The 23,388-nt window shown below is 46.5% G+C and overlaps 1 protein-coding gene across 1 annotated transcript; it reads left to right on the top strand.

Moving 5' to 3' along the window:
• Window positions 1-8,032: 8,032 nt before the first annotated feature.
• On the top strand, window positions 8,033-9,582 carry LOC124659953 (uncharacterized protein At1g28695-like). Its single transcript, XM_047197757.1, has 3 exons — window positions 8,033-8,266; window positions 8,416-8,793; window positions 9,097-9,582. Exons 1-3 carry the CDS (start codon window positions 8,033-8,035, stop codon window positions 9,580-9,582), a joined length of 1,098 nt encoding a protein of 365 aa, XP_047053713.1.
• Window positions 9,583-23,388: the final 13,806 nt, after the last annotated feature.

Here is a 23,388-nt window from a genome sequence, read left to right as displayed (position 1 = left end):
CACTTGTGTCAATCGTGCATTGATTCTTACATACTTGCATATTTGCATTCATCATATTACTTTGTGTTGACAATTATCCATGAGATATGCATGTTACAAGTTGAAAGCAACCGCTGAAACTTATATCTTCCTTTGTGTTGCTTCGATGCCTTTACTTTGAACTTATTGCTTTATGAGTTAACTCTTGCGCAAGACTTTTGATGCTTGTCTTGAAAGTACTATTCATGAAAAGTTTTGCTATATGTTATCTACTTGTTAGCAACTATAGATCATTGCCTTGAGTCACTTCATTCATTTCATATGCTTTGTAATAGTATGATCAAGGTTATGTAAGTAGCATGTCACTACATAAATTATTCTTTTTATCGTTTACTCGCTCGGGACGAGCGAGAACTAAGCTTGGGGATGATGATACGTCTCCAACGTATCCATAATTTCTGTCGTTCCATGCTTGTTTTATGACAATACTTACATGTTTTGCTTGCACTTTATGATGATTTCATGCATTTTCCGGAACTAACCTATTAACAAGATGCCACAGTGCCAGCTTCTGTTTTCTGCTCGTTTTTGGTTCCGGAAAGGCTGTTCGGGCAATATTCTCGGAATTCGACGAAACGAAGACCAAACCTCCTATTTTTCCCGGAAGCATCCAGAACACCGAAGAAGAGTCGGAGAGGGGCCAGAGGGCCACCACACCATAAGGCGGCGCGGCCTGACCTGGGCCCGCGCCGGCCCGTGGTGTGGCGCCCCGAGTGCCCCCTCGCGCCGCCTCTTCGCCTATAAAACCCCTTTCGACCTAAAAACACCGTACCACTTGACGAAACTCCAGAAAGACTCCAGGGCGCCGCCACCATCGCGAAACTCCAATTCGGGGGACGAAGTCTCTGTCCCGGCACCCTGCCGGGACGGGGAAGTGCCCCCGGAAGCCATCTCCATCAACGCCATCGCCTCCATCATGCTCCGTGAGTAGTTCCCCCATGGACTACGGGTTCTAGCTGTAGCTAGTTGGTATTCTCTCCCCCATGTACTTCAATACAATGATCTCATGAGCTGCCTTACATGATTGAGATTCATCTGATGTAATCGGTGTTGTGTTTGTCGGGATCCGATGGATTGTTACGTTATGATTGTCTATCTACAAAGTTTATGAAGTTATTGTTGCTGCAATCTTGTTGTGTTTAATGCTTGTCACTAGGGCCCGAGTGGCATGATCTTAGATTTGAGCTCTATACTTATTGCTTAGATTGTATCTACAAGTTGTATGCACATGTCACTGTCCGGAACCAAAGGCCCCGAAGTGACAGAAATCGGGACAACCGGAGGGGATGGCGGTGATGTGAGAGACACATGTTTTCACGGAGTGTTAATGCTTTGCTCCGGTGCTCTATTAAAAGGAGTACCTTAATATCCAGTAGTTTCCCTTGAGGCCCGGCTGCCACCGGCTGGTAGGACAAAAGATGTTGTGCAAGTTTCTCATTGCGAGCACGTACGACTATAATTGGAAAACATGCCTACATGATTAATAATCTTGATATTCTGTCTTAATGCTATTTCAATCCTATCAATTGCCCGACTGTAATTTGTTCACCCAACACTTGTTATTGGAGAGTTGCCACTAGTGTAGATCGCTGGGAACCCCGGTCCATATCTCATCATCATATACTCGTTCTACATGTCATTGGAAGTAGTATCAACTATCTTCTGGTGCCATTGCTCTCATATTGTTATTACTGCTGCTGTGTTACTGTTATTATTGCTCTCATATCACTGCTACTTTCACATCACCCTTGTTGCTAGTGCTTTTCCAGGTGCAGCTGAATTGACAACTCAGTTGTTAAGGCTTATAAGTATTCTTTACCTCCCCTTGTGTCGAATCAATAAATTGGGTTTTACTTCCCTCGAAGACTGTTGCGATCCCCTATACTTGTGGGTCATAAGTGAGTTTATTGAGCTCGCCAGTGATGTGGTCGGTGGCACCAGTGTCGTAGCACCAGTTGGTGTCCACGCCGTAGGACGCCGCGTGAGCGCCCTTCTCCTCCTCCTCGTCTTCGCCTTCGTCATCAGAGTAACGATGCCAGCAGCGCCATGCCTCATGGCCAGCTTTGCCACATATCTGGCAGACGGTGTCGTCGCGGTTCTTGGTGCCGCGTCCGCCGCCACGGCGTCCACCGCCGTTGCCTCGTCCGCCGCGGCCATGGCCACGACTGTTGCCGCGTCCGCCACCGCGTCGTCCACCACGGTTGTTGCCGCGTCCACGAGCGGCGATGTTGGCGGAGGAGCCTCCACCGAAGTCATCTCCGAGAAGGTTGAGGCGGTTGTCGTAGGCGCAGACTTGGGCGTATAGCTCGCCCGCGGTGAGATCCTCCGCACCGTTTATCCCGATGGCGGCGAAGAGAGGATTGTAGGTATCATCAAGACCGGCGAGGAGATACTCAACGAGCTCATCCTCGTCGATCGTTCGACCCGCAGTTGCGAGCTCATCGGCGAAGCCCTTCATCGTGGTGAAGTATTGCGTCGTCGTCATGTTGCCCTCCTTGTTTGTCCTGGCGAGGGCAACGCGCAGGTTTGACACCCGCATCTTCGATTGGGCAGCAAACATGGTTTTGATCGCTGCCCACACTTCAGCCGCCGTGTCCATGCTAATAGTAGCAACATCAACATCAGGCGACAGAGTGCTCAAAATAAAAGACAGTACCTGCTGGTCCGCCTCTACCCACGTATAGTACGCGGGATTTTCCTCCTTGATGGTCTTGCCGTCCTTCTCGACGGTGATGGACTCTGGTGGTGGCTCGGCCTTCTCGTCGAGGAAATTCATCCTCCGGGCGCCACGGATGGGAGGCAGCACAAGGGACTGCCATAGGAGGTAGTTCTTCCTCGTCAGTTTTTCGCTCACGCTGATGCCGGAGAAAGAATTCACCATGGCAGCGGTGGGAGGAGCGAGGCACATGAATTTTGGCTAGATGTGTTTGGGAAGAAGTGGCTCTGATACCATGTGATAGTTCACGCTATGGTTTAACGATGGTTGGCCTCCCATCGGCTGTGTGTTAATATATAGGGGCAAGGCCCGAGAGATTACATCGAGAGGTTACAACGAGAGAGGAGAGAAAGAAGGAGCCATCGTGATCCTCATCTGGGTCCAATGGTTTACAACGTGAAACCCAAATTATTTAGGAAACAAACTCCTAACAACTTAACTCTATCTATCTCTAACCGTATACATATATCATGTTGTTTAACAAGTTGTTGTTGAAGTTTAAAAGAAACAACGCAGTTTAATAAAGGAGGAGGAGATGTTCTTTTCCTTGGGAGAAAACGAAGAGAAGTCTTGCCAATTTGAAAGCGCAGACATCGCTATGAACTATACAGATTTCTGACGTCATGCCTAGTTTCATGTACAAGTATGTGTACTGTATGTAACCTCCACGGTGCTTTGCAATACCTACAGATAGTTGTGGATAAATAAACAAATGCTGTAGATAGCCAAACTTCCCAAGTAACCTGCTTTGGTCTTGGTCCAACACGGTCGCACGGAGCCATCGGAGTTGACAAGTGAATTATTAGAAAAACGAATGAACCGTCCACGTGAGATATATGCATCATTCACGGGAGTAGTTGGGGAAGAAAGCAACTGCGAAATACTAAATTGCATGTGGTTCACCATCGTTGCACGCATCGAAGCTAATTTTCTCTCTAGTATTTTTAAAGCCTAAGCAGCGCAAGCGATAGAACTGCCTGTGTAGCAACTCAAGTTTCAGTAGCAATTACTAATCGGAATCGATTGAGCTTGCACAAAGAACTACCAGCTGAATATTTTTTAATAATGGACTTTCTTACTTAAAGTTTAAGCATTGGCTAATATTATAATTAGGATGCACACAGCCGTTCAAAATCCACAAAAGGCAACCGTAACTGCAAAGCTCGATAAATACAAAAGATATACTAAACGCACTTATGGCGAATGAGGAGCCAATCCGCAGATCACGTTGTTATCCATGTAGGAAAAAAATATCTCTCATCGTATCCTCCAACCGTGTAGATACTACCGTAAAAATATTACGATGCTTCACACGTTGTAGAGGTGACCACAAAAGGAGTGTACATGTGCAACGGTAGATATGACCTGCATAAGAGAAGATGGTTTATTATTAAAAACATTATCATTTCCACATAGCCACAACAACCAAATAACGACAATCGCTCCCACCCTAATAAGTAGGTTAAACCTAGGATCCACAGGCCAGTGGTTGAATACATTCGCAACATTGCGTGGTGGATATAAGGTAGAACCTATTTGGATGGTTGACCATATAGATCTACCAAATTTACACTGGAAGAATAAATGCTTTATGGTCTCGTCATGATAACAAAAGACATACTTTTTTACTTTCCTGCCAATTGCGTTTTGCAAGGTTATCTTTGGTGAGAATCACCCCTCGACGAAGATAACACGCAAACATCTTACATTTGAGTGGTATCTTCATCTTCCAAATTTTTACATTATTATCGACTAGAATATCAAGTTGGATTAGAGCATTGTACAAAGAAGTCACCGAGAATAAACCACTCTCAGTTATATTCCAATGAGAAACATCGGACCCATCCAGACGTTGTAACAAAGAATTCCATGATGCTTGTTTAGGCCCAATGAGACTTCATCTAAATGATACATTCGGTGGGAATGTTTCTAACACCTTAGCAAGTGTATCACTCTTGTGTCGCACAATATTGTACATAATAGAGAAGATCCATATGGGGAAAATAAATTCTTTGTCGCCATAAGACCCGCCCAAAAATGAGAATCTCTAGGTTTCCATGAAACTTGAGATAACGCATTTGAGCAGATGTACTTTCTCCTAAGAAGGGTTTGCCAAATTTCATCCACGGTAAGTAGCTTGAAAAGCCATTTACCGAGGAGTACCTTGTTTTTTTACCTCAAGGGATTCCAAGACCTCCTTCATCTCTGACTCGGCAAAACACACTCCATCTAGCCAGTCGATATTTAATCTTCCCACTATCACCTTGCCAGAATAATCTTGACCGAGGATAATCCAATCATTTTAAGACTCCTCTGGGTAGTTGGAAGAATGATATCATATACAGTACCATGTTACTTAGTACTGAATTGATAAGAACCAACCTTCCTCCCAGGAATAGTAATCTTCATTTCCAACTACTTAATCTCATTTGTAGCCGTTCCTCCACCAACTTCCATCAGCAATAGTGAGTATTTGATAATGTATTGGGATCCCCAAATACCTAATAGGAAACTGTCCTTGCCCACAGCCGAAAAAGCGCAGCGTATATGCCAACATGTTCCTGAGCTTCGCATAATAAAACATTTGCTCTTATGAAAATTTATCTTTAGACCCGATAGTTGCTTAAACGCTGAAAGAATTAACTTCAGATTTTTTGCCTTTTGATGTCATGCTCCGTAAAAAACCTGTATTGTCGGCATATTGAAGAATGGATAGCCCCCCATCAACCAGATGAGGGATCACACCTTCAATTTGGCCATCAGACTTTGCGTATTCAATCATGACGGCTAGCATATCAGTCACTATATTAAATAGCATTGGTGATAATGGATTGCCTTGTATAAGTCCCTTATTGGTTTGAAAATACTTACAAACATCATCATTGACTTAGCAACACTTCCTCTTGAGATGAAACTATGAATTAAGGCACGTCACTCATCAGAAAAACTTTCACTCTGAGAGTTGCTGAAGGAAAGACCACTTACCCTTATCGTAGACTTTTTCAAAGTCAATCGTTAATATCACACCATTCAACTTTTTTCGATGTAGTTCTTGCACCGTCTCGTGGAGGGTAACCACCCCATCAAGGATGTTACATCCTTGCATAAAAGCAGTATGTGATGGACGAACCACATGATCAACCACCAAGTTCAGCCTTATCGTGGTGACTTTAGTGAAGATTTTAAAGCTAACATTAAGAAGGTAGATAGGTCGATGTTGTTGTATCTTTTCTGCCTCACTAATCTTAGGCAACAAAATTATCTCACCAAATTTCAAACGAAATAACTCTAGTTGTCCACGACGAAGAAAACCAAACAGGACTAGAAGGTTAGACTTGATGACATCCCAGAAGGACTGATAAAACTAAGCTGGAAAGTCATCAGGACCTAGGGCTTTGTTGTGTTCCATTTGGAAAACAGCTTTACGTACTTCGTCCTCAGTATAAGGTGCAGTAACTAAGCTATTTTCCTCATCGGAAACCTGGGGAATATCGTCTGTTCTAGACTCATCCAGAGAGAAGTTACCTTCCTCGGGTGCGCCGAACAAACCCTTGTAATAATTAGTGATACACGACTTAAGTTGGTCATGGCCTTCAATCATACCCTCATCCTGAATATGGGATCGAATAAGTTTCTTCCTATGTTTACCATTAGCGACATTATGAAAGTATTTTGTACTTGAGTACCCTTAAAAAATAAATTGTACTTTAGATTGTTGGTACTATTTAAGTTTTTCCTCGTTTTTTGCTATGTCCACATTAGATTGGTTTGTAAGCTCAATTTCTTGTGTTGACACCGGCCGAACTTCTGCAAAAGCCTCGAGGTCATCAATCATGGATGAAAGCCATTGCTTCTCTTTTTTAAGTAACCTTGTCGTATGTCGAGCCCAACCACATAGGTGCTTGTGTACGACATACATTTTGTTATTCCACCTCTGTATTGGAGACTCTCCAGTAGCAGGCCTTTGCCAAATCTTCTTGACCATATCATGAATGCCTTCTCGTTGTAACCAGTCAAGTTCAAACCTGAACCTACGAGTAGACGGTGGTTTTGACATCCTAATAGTCAATTAGATGGGAGCGTGATCCATAATACGCTCTAGAGCTCATACCGATACTATTGGGAATTTTGACCCAATCGGTATCCATGAGTACTCAATCAAGCTATTTGTAAGTATGTTTCGGAAGAACTATTAGCCCAAGTAAACTGTCTTTCAATCATAGCGACCTCTCTTAAGTCCAAGCTGCCGATGACCCTATCGAATAGAAATGGCTAATATCAAAACGGCCTCTACTCTTCTCGAATGAAAATCCAAGCAAATTAAAATCTAAGAATTGGGTGTGGGCTTCCCTTTCACGTGAGCTATATATACTCCGTCTGATCCATAATAAGTGAGTTTTAGCAGAGGAAGTACAATAAATGGTACACCATCAGTTTTTTTTCTTTTCGAAATGGGGTATATCCCCAGCCTCTGCATCAATCGATGCACACAACTCTCTTTATTACCCAAAGTATCAAAATATCAAGCATCAAAGTTTTACAACTTAAAGATCAAACAACGTGTACACATAAACTAGCCAACGAAACAGTATAGTGACACGTTTATGCATCTTGAAGTCGTTTAGTAGGTCGCCAACCAGCCTGGCTGTAAATAGCATGTGCCACCGCTTTCAGCCGGCGGCATCCAGCATGTATAGGCTCTCGTTGCGCCTCCGGCAGTAAGAGAGACCAGTCATGGATCCAGTGTGATACCATACGGATAACCTGTAAAAAATTAACATTTGTATTCCTGTTAAAGACAATGTCATTACGGCTATTCCATATAGCCCACATCAACACGCTAAAACCAATTCTAATTCTAACTTTAGCCGTCTTACCCACCCCATTTAACCAGTTCCCGAACATGTTTGTGACATTAGTCGGTGGGGTAACGGTACACCATCAGTAGGATTTTTCTAGTTTCTGATAGCGTATACACATGGAGTAACAGTTCACGGGTACTGCTGATGAGCACAGCGCATTGGCCATCTCCCTATCGAAACCAACTAAACCAAGAGGGTTCTCTGACTTTACACATGACAAGTGCACGTTGCGCCAATATTGTAACCATGTAGAATCGGTCTGATTGGGGCAATTTCCCGGTGACACACCATGTTTGAATATATCAGCATCCTGGCTAACACCGGATTCAGAGTTAAGTAGACACACCAAGTTTCCCTCCACGGCACACCTCTTCTCATTCCGACTCTAAATTCTCCATCTGCTCTGCCGACGGTCATGATGGGGATGCAGCCGAACCTGCTCAACCAGCTGGTGTCGTTCCTCCTCGGGGCGTCCGCAGCCGGGGTGCTGATCTTCTTCTTGTCGTCCGAAGGGGTCGTTTCGCGACCATCGACCGCCGGCATATCCAGCTGGTCGAATGGAACCATGGCCTTCCCGGATACTCCAGCCCAGGACCATACGAGCAGGGTTGAGGTCGCCTCCCCTCAGGAGGCCAACCACACTATCCAGGTTTCTGAAATTCTTCTGGCTACAAAGTTGTAATATACGTTTGCGCAGTCTCTGTATCTTAGATTCTTAGTTGCCTCGGCGAGTTGTCAAGTAGCTCGACTCTTTGATGGTTCTTGCGATTGACGTCTGAATTTTTGTCCGACGCGCAGGCCGCGGAGCAGGAGCTGGAGCTGGAGCGGCTGCTGCGGGCGGTGGCGAACGAGGACCGGACGGTGATCATGACGTCGGTGAACGAGGCGTGGGCGTCGGAAGGGTCGCTGCTAGACCTGTTCCTGGAGAGCTTCAAAAACGGGGAGAAGATCGCGCACTTCGTGGAGCATCTCCTCATCGTGGCCCTGGACGCCGGGGCGTTCGAGCGGTGCCGGGCCGTGCACCCACACTGCTACCTCCTGCCACCGCTAGCCGGCAACAGCAGCGACCTCTCCGAGGAGAAGGTGTTCATGAGCAAGGACTACATCGACCTGGTGTGGAGCAAGGTCAGGCTCCAGCAGAGGATCCTCGAGCTCGGCTACAACTTCCTCTTCACGGTACGTACGTCATCGTAGCAGTTGAAACAATTGCTTTGACAGAGACAAATCAAAATGAACCCAAAAAAAAAACAAAGCTGAGAAACGGTCCAATGTGAGCACATTTTCGCACAAACATCCCTCTCGCAGTTGGTGGGTTTTTAGGAAGCCCCTGTGGAAGTTTCTAAAAAAATCTCAAAAGATATATGTCTTCCTTCTAGAAATGTTGTACCTGTCTTTCAAATTCCTTGGAGTATTCTGAAACTTCCATACTTGATTTCCAAACATCTACAACTTTTCTGACATTTCGCGTCCTAAATGTAGGATGTGGACATCATGTGGTTCCGCAACCCGTTCGAGCGGATGTCCGTGGCGGCACACATGGTGACCTCGTCGGACTTCTACTTCGGCGACCCGTACAGCCCCATAAACGCCCCGAACACGGGGTTCCTGTACGTGAAGTCAAGCAATCGCACGGTGGGCATCTTTGAGGCATGGCGGGGAGCTCGGGCGTCCTTCCCGGGGAAGCATGAGCAGCAGGTGCTGAACGAGATCAAGTTCGACCTCATAGAGAAGCGCGGGCTGCGGCTGCAGTTCCTCGACACCGTGCACAACGCCGGGTTCTGCAACAACACCCGTGACTTCAACACCCTCTACACCATGCACGCCAACTGCTGCGTCGGCCTCGGCGCCAAGCTCCATGACCTCGGGAACCTGATGAAGGAGTGGCGTGCGTACAGGGGGATGGACGACGAGCAGCGCCGGCGAGGTCCCGTGCGGTGGAAGGTCCCTGGCATATGCATCCATTGATCGGTTGGCGATGTGCGCATGCGCGCGCACCGTCTGTTATTTCAGTTTGAGATGTGCAAATATGTCTGCAGTGGGAGTGTGGGACAGGACACGGCGTTCCGAGAATGCAAATTCACTCTGAGTGTGTACATATATTATTACCGAAATTCAATTCGACACCTTTTCCACATGTGTATGCTCCCTCTACCAAAAAAAACATATTTCACAGCGTCGATTTTTTTCGACAAAAAGTTTTACATGTACATCTCCAAAATATTTGTGTGTTTGTCAATTTTCGTGAAAAACAGATATTTTTTGTGCTCTATGTAAAAAATAGAAAATTTACATTCTAAAAAGCCTTATCTTTATCACCAATTTTTGTTTTTTTACATAAGCCATATGACAAGCCCTTTGCAGGTTCTGGGCGTTCCGCCGCCCCGGGTGCCGCAAGGGGAGCCCCACAGCGCTGCTCCTGCAACGTCCGTTGTGGCTCGCGCCCTCGCCAATGCGCCTCCCCTGCCGTCGGTGACAGGCAGCCCATTCCTCTCCAAGCCTACCAGCGTGCAAGTCAGGCTCCGCCTCGGCTTCTTCGACGTCACCGTTTCTGCCCCCTCTGGCGAGCGACTCTTCTTCCGTTTGCCGCTGCGCAAGGCGGCTTCTGACCAGGGCTGCAAAGGGCTCCGTTGCGCTGCTCGGGCCCCTGCGCCGCCCCGTCCTCACCGTCAACGTCCTCGCCCGCTCTGATGTGGAGGGTGCTGGCGCCTCCGTCCCTCTTTGCTGTCGCCGACGCCTTGATCAAGGGCAGCTTCGTCGAGTCTCTGCCCTTGGTTGAGGCAGCGGTGGCCACCACCGACGTTCCCCTTCCTCCAACCTCTCCGGTGCGCCCGCTGCAAGTGCAGCTGCTAGCTGTGGAAGCCTCTCCTGTGGCCGGCGCGGTATGGCGCGTCTCGCCACCTATCCCGCAGATGCGACGCTGGACCATGAGCGTTGCGTCTCCATCATCGACAAGGCCATTGCGAGGGAAAAGGACATCAATGATGGGACTTCGGTGGCTTCTCGACGCTGAGGTGAGCTCTCGGCTAATGCTCTGCTTGCTGTTGTGCTTGACGAAGGCGGCCAGCTGCCTGAGGAAGATGTTGGGGTGCTGGCCAAAGCTTGCGCATCCCTCTCTCCGACCTCGACCTGGCCTCTGTCACAGTTTCGGTGGCTTCCGGCTCTCCATGATCGCGGCCAGCCCAGCTCTTCCTATTCGCGGTCCCAGCTTCACCTTTCGGCGGGTTGCCGCTGTTTTGCCTTCAGCCATGTCTTTGAATATCCATCTCGAGCATCTGGTTCACAATGACCCTGAAGCTATGCCTATGATCAGCCACTCTGGACTGGCTCCCGTGCTGTTTTTCTTGGTTTTTTTTGGGCACGTATGTTTGCCTCGGTAACCGGATCTGTATGACTATTGGTTTAAATGCTACCTGTTTTCTTTACCTCTCTATCTCACGTTGGGATACCTGTCTTTGGTGCCTTTTTTATCCTGATGTTAATTAAAATCCTTCTTGATTGGTGGAACGTGCGTGGTCTTGGGTTGCGCCGCAAGCGAGATGATGTTCGGGCAGCTATTGAAACTACCCTTCCATCTATTCTCTACCTCCAAGAAACAAAGCTATCTGATATCACCACCTTCATCGCCTTCTCCTTTCTGCCTCAATCCCTTCGCTCCCTTGGTATTAGTATGGATAGTAATATAAATGAGATCGATGTTTCAACTAGAGTCTTGATGCATATGGAATTTGACCGTGTTACGGTTATTCTTGAAGTTTTGACCTTGTTGGATACCACCTATATTAATGACGAGGAAGCGAATACCACAGCAGATGGTCAGCTTCTCTCTCGACTAGTTGGTGAAGTATCGGAGATTGTCTTGGATGAGGACGGGCTTTAGTCATTGTATGAGTTAAAAGCATCTGTACTAAAATCCAAATCTTCCTCTAATAAGAAACCGTGGAAACGGTCAATTTTTTCCAAATCCTCCATTGTTTCTCAATGAATGAAACGTTTGCAAATTGCAGAGGTCTTAGTGACTTGGCTAAACATGTGCACTTTGCGGATGGTATTAGGAATAATAATTTGGATTTTTTGGCTATTTCTGAAACTACTAAACGAGATTTCTCGCAAAGTCTTCTTAACCGTATTTAGGGGAATAAACTTTACATGGATTTCTTGTCCACCTCGCGGAAGATATGGGGGGCATATTACTTGGTGTCAGGACAAATACCATGAAAGTGTTGGGTAATTATCATGGGGAGTTTCACATTAAACTCAACATTCAGAATAAAGTTGATAACTTCATTTGGGAGTCTTGTTGTTGTGTATGGTGCGGCCCACGAAGACTCTAAGGCCGCTTTAATTCCTGAAATGGTGAACCTACCAAAAGATAACCCACACCCAATTCTCATTGGGGGGAGGGGCTTCAACTTGCTTAGGTTTCCTTTTGAGAAGAGTAAAGGCATCCGATTTGATAACCATTGGCTCTTTCTATTCAATGTTGTCATTGATAGCTTGGATCTTAGAGAGGTGTCCATGATTGGAAGGCAGTTTACTTGGGCAAACTACCTTCTTGAACCTACTTACCAGAAGCTAGATCGCGTATTCATGGATACAAATTGGGACTCTAAGTTCCCTATGGTGTCGTGTCATCGTGGTGAACAGATAGATGCCATGGGATGGCTTGAGTTGGGGCCAAATGTGCGCTAGAGGATTCGGGGGAGGGTTTTGGTTATATGGGGATAGATTCCGGATGGATTACCGGATGCTGTCTAGATGAACTTGGCCTTGGCCAGAGGTAGAAGAAGAAGAACACAAGAATTATCTTAGCTCTGGATCTCTCTATTCCATGATCGAACAAGGTTACAGGTTTTCAGCTAGTAGCTTGGACGTTCTATCTGCCTCTTCTCGTACATGCCCGCGATGAGGTGTGCTCCCTCTCCTTATATAGGGGAGAGGGTGGCTTACAGGGGAAGAAACCCTAGGAAACCCTAATGGCATCTTTGACTAGACAAACTACTTTACAAAGCCTCTTTGGCTACCGGTGACGCCGGTATGTCTTTAATCAGGGAGGCTGACGTCCTCCGGTACCTTTTGCGTCATCCTCTGCTTTGGCCTCAGAGCTTCGATTAAAGCTGAAGTGCTTCGCTCATCTTTGTCCTCTAGCTCTTGAGAGAATCTTTGACCATCTTGCCGACGTGCTACAGTGTAGCCCTTGCCGGTGACATAGGCATCCCCAATGGGCCTGCCTAAGATGGTACCCGGGGTTTACTGAAAGCCCACAAGTCGAAGAATATGAAGTTCGGAAGCCCAGTTAATATTAAGGAATATAGAGATTTATAATTTTACGGGACAGGTTAGAAACCTTCCCGGACTCTGTAACTTGTGTATCACGAATCCCTCGGCTCCGCCTCCTATATAAGGGGGAGTCGAGGAACGGAGAGAGGATCGAATCCATTGTCAACATAACCCTAGTTTCTTAATCGTCGAGTACTTTTCGGCTGAAACCTTCGAGATCTACTTGCCCTCTACTTCCAACCAACCCTAGTCTACAATACGTAGGCATTGAAAAGTTAATACCTTGTCAATTGGCGCCGTCTGTGGGAACTAGAGGAGACAAGGAGCTGATCTCGATGGCACGTTCAAAATCGTCGACTTCGTCGGTAACAAGCAACGGGATGGATCGAGGTAAACAGATCGAAACTGATCTAGTTGATTTTGTTCCTCACCCGCCCTCCCGTTTGGATGCATATGCGTATTTGGAGGAGCCCATGGAGATGACGCTCGGAAAATTCCGATTCTGTGTCGAGAAAGAAGGATCGTATCGTCTCGAAGTTCCGATCTCATCGGGATTATCAGCGGTCGATTCCGACCTTTCGTCAGGCGAAGAGGAGATTTCGTCGCCATGCTTCGTCAACACTATGGCAAGCGAAAAGCTCGCCAAGATCTTCAGCGACATGTCCTTCGAGTCGTCTGCGGACTCTGATATAAGCAGCGACTCAGACAGCATCGACAGCTTCAATTTCATCGACAGATCTATTGTTGTTGGAAAGGTCTTCACCAATCTACATGATGGTGTCACCAATCCTGACAAAAATCAAAATACAAAATATCATCAGATCTATGCAATTGGAGAAACAAACCGAGCAGAGCCGGAGACATCAGAGGCTTTTGACGATGCGGGAAACCCATATGTCGATCCCGCTGATCTTAGGCGAGGTTTAGGCACCAAATATGTCGGGCCTACACCGCGTTTAAGGGTTCAACTCCCGCAAGAAGCATGGGACAGAGCCGCAAGAGCCATGGATGGTACAGAACCAATGACCACAACTGCTACGGCAGAAGAATTGCAAGCTTACCAATACAGACTCGCTCGTGTTGGCAGAGAGTTAGAAAAACAGACAGCTGAACTAAATAGAAGAAGGGAGGCAGCTTCCGCGTCAAGCAGGCGAAGGGCAGATCTGAGTCGACAATCAGGAAATTCGGGAGATAGTCACAGAGAAGCTCGAAGGAGAGCAAGATCTCGGCTGCAAAATATACCTGAAGCAGAGAGGGAGAATTTAGTTCAAAACCTCGACATGTCTTTTATGTCAATCGACACAAGAGGAAACAATATTCCCAAAACACTCGAAGCTGGATACATGGCAACGCAAGCTTTCATCCTCGTGTCCAGGCCACCTCCTGGGGATCCGAGAGAAGCGTTCTATAACATGGCAATGGCAGGAGTTGGAGCCATGGGAACAACGTTCACAACTACACCTCCCGAAGGAGCTGCAAGGCAAAATAGTTCGCGACCTACCGCAGTAGTGCAGGATCCACCGAGAGCAAGAGCAAGAGATTCAGCGACTCAGGCAAGGGTGGATAGAGCGCGACAGGATAGAAGAGAACATCGACATTCACCAGAAGTCGATGAGGAAGATACGTGTGGACTTCCGTGTTTCACGAGACAAGTTCGAAAAACTCGAGTCCCGTCAGGGTTTAAGTTACCCGACAATTTCAAAAAAATTGATGGTTTACAGGATCCCGAGGATTGGCTCGTTGATTACCTCGAGACGGTGAAGTTGATAGGTGGAACCAGGGCAACAGCCATGCAGAGCATCCAAGTGCACTTGAGTGGAGCAGCACGATCATGGATAAAGAAGTTACCTCCGGGGTCCATCAACAACTGGGATAGTTTCGAGGACGTTTTTGTGAAGAATTTCCGATCCACATGCAAAAAAACCCGCGTCACTAGAGGAGTTGAGGGCTTGCAGGCAGAAGTATGACGAACCAATGAGAAAATACATCCAGAGGTGGAATATCATCAAAAACTCGGCAGAAAACATATCTGACGAGAGGGCAATAGATGCGTTTGTGGCAGGAATTCGACGGAGAGATTTTGTCGAAGACTTGGGGAGAACCAATCCAAGAACAATATCAGCATTAATGGAAATAGCGAACAGATGGGCAGATGGAGAAGATGTTGTTCACAACAAGCGACATAGGTCGCTAGAGGAGGACCACGGTCGAAATTTCCAAAATAGACGACGATTCTCTCGACAATTCTCGAGTTATGACGCTCCTGGCCAAATATCGGCTGGGTTCCGAGGAAATACTGGAGGAAACAGTCGAGATGATTATCAAAGAAGTAGCGAGCAGCAAGGCGACAACAGAGGTGATTCCCGTAATAATAGACAATAGCGGACCAAGGTTCCAGAGACCATATGTGTCTCCCGAGGATATGATGAATGGACCGTGTCAGATGCATTTTTATCTTGATAACAACGGGAAGAGACAGTCAGGACATCTGCAGAAGGACTGTTGAAATTTTCAAGCAATGTTGAGATTTGCAGGGAAAGCTAATGCTCAAGCAGCGAATAGAAACCCCCAGGGGCCAAGGAGTGAGATCCACCTTCCACCTCCTCCCGCAATTACGGACAAAAATCTTCACCAGCTCAGAATAGCGGCAGCACCACACCCACCTCCATATATCGACCCCAACGCCAACGGCGCGGTCTCGATGATTCAGAAAGCTAGGCCATCCAATAGAGCTCAGAAAGTGATATCGCGACAAGTTTTTATGGCAGAGAAGATGCCGCCACCTACAATAGAGTACCTAAATTGGTCGGGACAGGACATTGGTTTTACCATAGCGGACCATCCGCAGCAAGTTCCTCGACCGAGGCGGTCGACACTCATTTTACCAGCGGTGATCGCAGGATTCGACGTTTCTCGAGTGTTCATAGATGGAGGCAGCCGTTTAAACCTTATGTATGCAGATACACTAAGAAAGATGAACATATCCCTGGCGAACTTAAAGCCAACTGATACACGTTTCCATGGAATCACACCGGATAAGCCAAATTATCCGCTGGGAAAAATCAATCTCGACGTTCAGTTTGGAACTCGAGAAAACTACAGGATAGAAAGATTGGAGTTCGAAGTCGTGGATTTCCCTTCACAGTATCACGCTTTATTGGGAAGACCAGTGTATGCCAGGTTTATGGAGGTACCACATTACACGTACCTGCTATGGAGGCTCCCTGGACCCAAGGGACCAATTACAGTAAAAGGCAGTTTTGCGCTAGCTGATAAATGCGACAAGGACTTTCATCGACTGTCAGAAACTTTCGGGATGCAGGCAGAATACATGGCATCAAAGTTAACAACGGATTATGATGTGTTGCCAGATTCAGGGAGGCCACTCAGGGAACCAACCTTCGACACTACTAAGGATTCTAAGGTAGTCCAGATTCACCCGACATATCCCAAGAAAACGACATCCATCACAACAAACATGGATCTCGCATAGGAAAGCGCGCTCGTCGAGTTCCTCCGTGAGCGCTGGGAAATCTTCGCATGGTGTCCAGCTGACATGCCAGGAGTACCCAGGGAACTTGCCGAGCACCACCTCAATTTGGATCCAGTGGCGAAACCAGTCAAACAACCCTTGCGGCGTTTTTCGGAACCAAACCGCAAGGCTGTGCTGTCAGAAATGAATCGACTCAGAGAAGCTGGCTTTATCAAATAACTGCATACGGAGGCCACATGGGTAGCTAACCCAGTTCTGGTCCCGAAGAAAAACACGAAAGTCCTTCGCATGTGCGTCGACTTCACGTGTCTCAATAAACATTGCCCAAAGGATTACTTTCCCCTCCCGAGGATCGATCAAATTATCGACTCCACGGTAGGATGCGAACGTCTTTCCTTCTTGGATGCATATTCTGGCTATAACCAGATCAGACTAAAAGAAGACGACGAGGTCAAAACAGCTTTTATAACTCCTTATGGTGTGTTCTGCTATCGAACAATGCCTTTTGGTCTGAAAAACGCGGGAGCAACATATCAGCGGATGATGCAAAAGTGTTTGGCAATATAGATTGGTAAAAACGTACATGTATACATTGACGATGTCGTCATAACAACAAAGAAGGGGTCAACTTTGATCGAGGATCTGAAGGAAACTTTCGACAACCTTGACAAGTTCTGCCTTAAGTTGAACCCGACAAAGTGCTCCTTTGGTGTTCCCGCGGGAGAGCTTCTCGGGTTCCTAGTATCAGCAAGAGGGATTGATGCCAATCCAGAGAAAATCCAAGCCATCGTAACAATGAGGAAGCCAACAAAGTTGAAAGAAATACAATAGCTGACTAGGCGAGTTGCAGCTTTGAGCAGATTCGTCGCCAGGCTAGGAGAGAAGGCATTGCCGTTCTACGCGTTGATCAAGCAAGGAGAGAAGTTTCAATGGAACGAAGAAGCGGACAGAGCTTTCGAGGATCTCAAGCGCACAATATCGACACCACCAATCTTGGTGGCGCCTAAGGAAAAGGAACCTCTCCTGTTATATATCGCAGCCACACCTCAGGTGGTTAGCACAGTGCTTGTGGTTGAAAGAGAAGAAGAATGAAAACTCCATGGAGTGCAACAACCGGTATATTTCGTTAGCGAAGTTTTATCGCCTTCCAAACAACGGTACCCGCAGTACCAGAAGCTAGCATATGGGGTGTTTACAACCGCAAGAAAACTGCGACACTATTTTTCGGCGCATCTGATAATAGTGGTTAATGAGGCACCTTTGTCCAATGTATTAAACAATCCAGAGGCTACGGGTCGTGTCTGCCTTTGGGGAATAGAGCTTTCCCCTCGGGACATCACATATGAAAAGAGAAAGGCAATAAAGTTGCAAATATTGCCGATTTTATTGCGAGTGGATGGAGCTACAAAATACGGGACCCCCGGATTTATCGAGAACTTGGACTATGAACTTCGACGGGTCCAAGAGATTGGAGGGGGCTGGAGCAGGCGTGATACTGATATCACCACAAGGCGATAAATTGAAGTATGTTTTGCGGATGACGTTTCCAAACGCGTCTAACAACGAGGCAGAATATGAAGCTCTTATACATGGGATGAAGATGGCGAAGGCTTGTGGCGCAACTCGATTAAAAATCTTTGGCGACTCGCAATTGGTGGCTCAACAAGTCATGAATCAATGCGACACAGTCAATGATAGCATGATAGCATACAAGGAGGTGTATAATGAGCTCGAGAAGTTGTTTGATGGGTGCGAGGTAAATCATATCAGCAGGCTAAGTAATGACGAAGTCGATGTTCTTGCAAACATCGGGTCGCAATGTCTCACAATATCACCTGGTGTGTTCTGGGAAGAGATATCTGAGAGATCCACCAAGCCGAAGAAACAGCAGAAGAAGGAGAAAGAAGAGAAACCCTCGGGGGCTAAAGAAATACCATCAGGAGAAGAGGATGAACCTGAGGTAGTGATGATGATACAGATTCCGTGGATGCAGACGTATATAGCATATATTACAAGAAAGGAACTACCCGATGATCCGGTTGAAGCAAGGCGAGTTATTAGGCGATCCAAAGCCTTTACTGTGGTAAAAGGAGAGCTGAATAAACGAAGTATCTCGGGAGTATTACAACGATGTGTCACACCTGAGCAAGGGAGGTTAATTCTGAAGGATGTACACGAAGGAGTATGCGGACACCATGCAAGTAGTCGAGCTATAGCAGCCAAGGTTTTCAGAGCAGGGTTTTATTGGTTAACAGCAACTGAGGATGCCAAAGACATAGTACGCACTTGTGACGCATGCCAAAGGTTTGCCGCCAAACCTCATTCTCCGGCAGCAGAGTTAATGCCAATACCGTTGTCATGGCCTTTCGCTCAGTGGGGCCTTGATATGGTGGGAAAATTGCACAAAGCTTCGCCAGGAGGATACGAGTATATGCTCGTAGGCGTCGACAAGTTCACGAAGTGGATAGAAGCAAAGCCGATAAATTCACCAGATGCGGCGTCAGCAGTCAAGTTCGTGAAAAGTATCGTTTTTCGATTTGGAGTACCTAACAGCATCGTCACGGACAATGGTAGTAATTTCACATCCAATGAATTCAAGGCATATTGCGCAGAGGTAGGCATCAAATTACACTTTGCCTCCGTTGCGCACCCGCAGACCAATGGTCAAGTCGAGAAAGCCAACGGTACCATATGCAGTGGTATCAAGAAACGTCTGCTAGCACCATTGGAAAAAGCTCGACATACCTGGCCAGAGGAGTTGCCCAGTGTGTTATGGAGTATTCGAACAACACCAAATACAGCGACACAGGAAACTCCGTTCTTTCTAGTCCATGGAGCTGAGGCCGTGTTGCCGATAGAAATAGAGCATAACTCTCCAAGAGTAATGGAATATGAGGAAGAAGCTTCAAGAAAAGCTTTGGAGGACGATGTCGATGCACTCGATGAAGCCCGCGACGAAGTAATGTCACGAGTCACCAAATACCAGCAGGACCTAAAAAATTACCACAGTCGACGTTTGCGACCACGATCCTTCCAAGTAGGTGACTTAGTTCTTCGGCTGACACAAAAAAGCCATGAAAAACTCGAGTCGCCGTGGCTTGGCCCTTATATCGTCACAGAAGTAATCGAAGGAGGAGCATACAGAATCAAGGACAAGAAGACAGGAGTTGCTGAGCTAAACCCTTGGAACGTGGCGTAGCTCAGACGTTTCTACGCCTAGAGTCAAAATATAGTCTTCCTTGTAAACATACAATGTACTGAAACGCCCGCGGGTTTTCAGACGCACTCTTTTCCTTTTCAGGGCACCGAGTGGGGCTGAAAAGGTTTTTAATGAGGCGGGCTTGCGGTGCTGCAATATAATAAAGATATTGATGACCTATATCTTTCTCGTCGACAGGCCCGGGGGCTCATAAACAAAATATATAACTTCTAGCGCAATATAGTTATTTACCTTGGCACAAAAAGATAGTTCGCCAAACAAAATATAACCACATGTCAACAATACACTCAGGGGCTTGATGAGAAAAAATAAGAAAAATATATCCAGCGGCTTTACAATATAGATTATGTTCACAACATACAAAATGCAACTACTGAGATAAATTCGACAAGATAAAGGAAAAAAACTCTCAATTGCTGCCTAGTATATCATCTATGGTTAATCTCTCATTATTCGCAGCACGAGTACTATGTTCAGCATAGCTACCCTTCACGAAGAACTCATCGTCCATCCGAAGCAGTTCATCCATCATGTCTTCCGCTACAGGGGTCACAACATCATCGATTTTGTCAATATTCCTCTTCCTCTTCGACATCTTGGCTTGGCACTTGGCAACAATTTGATTCATATTTAACTCCGGATAGCAGATTTGTATCATAATCATAGCAAATCTCGCGCCGGCAGACAATTGGGCCCGCACAAAGCCATGGATTCGAGGGGCATCTCGAAACTTGTCCATCAGAGCAGGAAGGGTTTCTGGCATCTTGTTGCGCGGGAACATGGTGCTATAAACTAAGGACAATGTCCTTGTGCAGAAGTCGAGGAAATCACGGACCTGACTCGCGCGATCTTGAAATCTGACGATTTGGCGGGTATGTTCAGGCGTAACCCAAAAATTAGAACCATGTTCTGATGCAAGTCTGAGAAGCACATTGGATCGAGCTTCAACACGTTGATCCTCGGCAGCGGTATCCAAAAAAGAACCTGTTTCAGTGGAGGAATCAGCAAGGAAGGAAAAATAGCAAAAACAAAAATCAAGCACGGTCAAGTGAACGAAGTATACCTGTCATATCCAAGCTGGAATCATTCATCAGTTGAAGCATGTAATTCTCTCGTGAAGAAGCTTCGGCAGCCTCAGTAACCGTGGCCTCTTTTACAGCTATAGCATCTTGAGCCTGCTGAAGCGCAACCTTTTCCCTCTCAGATGATTTTTGAGACTGCTCCATTATTATAAGTGATTGTTTCTTCATAGACTGAAGCTGTTGGCGAAGTTCTTCCAAGTCTTGTGCTGAACCCTTACTCGAGGAATCTTCAATAAGTTCATCATCGACAGGCGTTTTCTTCAAGTAGGACGAAGCAGGAAAAGCATCGGAAGGACGAGGAGTTGAAGTGTAGTTATCATATACCAACTGGAAATAAAAGTTCGACATCAATCATCAAGAAAAATAGATTTCCATTGATCTTCAAAGTATTTACATGGTTCTTGCAAAAGTTGGGATCCTAGTGAACCAACAGTGCGCTGTCGCAAATTACATCTATGGCGACAGTCGTCAAAAGAGAAAAAGAAGAAAAAAGATAGGCAAGACGGTCTACTTGACCTCTGGCTTGGTCGAGCTAGGGGAAGGAGTTGGTTTGCACCCAAGGAAGGAGAGGATCTTCTTCGAGTTTGGCTTAGCAGCTTTAATCATAGATTGCCACTTCTTCGTCTCCATCTTCCCGATATCACCAACCTTCGTCCAATCGACAACTTGTTGGCTTTCGGCAACCAAAGCAATGGTGCCTTCAACGCCAATCTTCAAGCCCTCCTGCCGAAGACTTAGCCCAAGATCTTCCTTAGGGATGAAGTGTCGGGCTAGTGCAGTGAACGTCTCGGGTTCTTCCTTCTTCGCGAAGAAGTAGGGAAAAAGCCGTGACAGCCATGATTTAGCGTCAGCAAGGCCTTGGCGCACCTTCAGGATTTTCCAGATCATAATCTTGGTGCATTCTTCCTGATGAAGTAAAATTTGGCTTGTCAACAAATGTGCAAAGAAAATTATGCCTGAAGAAGTCAAAATAGTGGAGCACTTACTAACAAAGCGCCGGCTTTGTGATTCCAAGCGTGTGATAATTTCTTCTTCGCGAGGAGACTGTTGAGTCATGTTTTCACTCAAGGCAGTTTCTGCGTCATGGAGTCTCTTTCGAAGACCCTCGACAGAAGCAGCATCTAATTCAGCTTTCTCGCGAGCTTTTTCACTTTTTTCAAGCTCGCGGGCAAGGTCATCAGCACGCTTGTTTGCCTTAGAAAGGGATTCTAGCAAAATGAAGGGTAACATAAGTGGCAACAAAATAGAAGAGGCAAATCTACTCGATGAAATGCAGCAAGTAAAGAATACCTTTCAGCTCATTGGCAAGGTCACGGTACCCGATAAATTGGGTACCAAGGCGCACAAATTCCTTCATTGAAGGCTGAAAAATGACACAGAATAGAAAAGAAAGGTCGAAGAATGCGACAATAAAAAATAGTGGGAAACATTCGACAGCAAAAAGATAGCAAGAAAGGTACTTACATCATCCATAGGAGGGGTCGCCAAATTGTTGGTCAAGAGACTTGGCTCTTTTCCTTGATCAGTTCTGGCTCTTTTTGGCGACGACGCACGGGGGCTCACAACAGGACTAGGATGTCCGATATCCTGTTGAGGAGGCGAGGTTTCGTCTGCTTCAGGACGAGTCTCAGAGAGAACTAAAGTACGAGACGTGCTCGTTCGAGCAGTCACGTCAATAGGAGGATTTTCTTCCTCGTCACCACTATCATATCAGGGAAAAAATATAAGGAACAAAGATAGGCAAAATTACTGGATACAAAGGGAAAGTTGATAGGGACTTACGAGCTGACAAGGGCATCGTCGTAAGGATTGAAAGGTTTGTCCTCCTCCTCGGGTAAAGTTTCCTCGAGAGGGGACTTGTTGGTCTTTGAGGTGCCTGAGTCTGCGGCATCCTCCCTCTTCCATTTGTTCCTTGGAGAAACAGCAGAGGGGATAGAATGCGTGGACTCCGAAGCCTCAGATTCGACTTCTTTTTCAGAGGAAGCCGCAGATTTATGAGAACCTACAACTTCGCTCTCAGGGCGAGAAGTGCCCTGGGGTTCGTCGGTGACGACAGTCCGTTCTTCGACTTCACCGCCTTCAGGAAGGGGAGGAAGAGAAGATAGGACTTGGTGTTCCTACAAAGGCAAGATATGGCGACAACAAGATTACACAGGATGCCATTAGAAATAGTAATCGACAAATAATAAAAACTCGGAAGGATAGAAATTTACCTTGGGGAGAGCGTTGGTGCCGCTATATGGCTCCACGCAACAAGTGGATGGAACAGCATCTTTCTTGCTCAATGAGGAGATTCTTCGGACAAGCTTCTCCAAATCCTTCACTGAAAGATCTTTGGATAGGCGGTCGACATCTTCCTCGCCACTATATTTCCAAAGGGGGTTCTTGCGAGCCTGAAGAGGCTGCACCCTAATCCTAAGAAAGTATGCTGTAATTTGGATACCAGATAACTTCTTGCCGCGAGTATTCTGGAGCTCGTGAATACGAGACATCAGTGCCTCTGTCGCCTTTATCTCTTCTTCGGTGGCCTCTGCGTCCCAGGAGCGGCGTCGAAGAATTTTGGCACTTCCATCGAAAGGAGCTATGTTATACTCCACCGAGTCGGAGCTTTCTTCGTGCACATAAAGCCATCTTTTGCGCCACCCTTGGACGGAGTCAGGGAATTTGACGTCAAAGTACTCGACGTCAGGGCGAACGCA

This window comes from Lolium rigidum, chromosome 6, assembly GCF_022539505.1.
Source record: "Lolium rigidum isolate FL_2022 chromosome 6, APGP_CSIRO_Lrig_0.1, whole genome shotgun sequence".
Classification (NCBI taxonomy): Eukaryota; Viridiplantae; Streptophyta; class Magnoliopsida; order Poales; family Poaceae; genus Lolium; species Lolium rigidum.
Note: the sequence above shows the minus strand (reverse complement) of the source record. Positions and strands in the feature narration are given on the sequence as shown.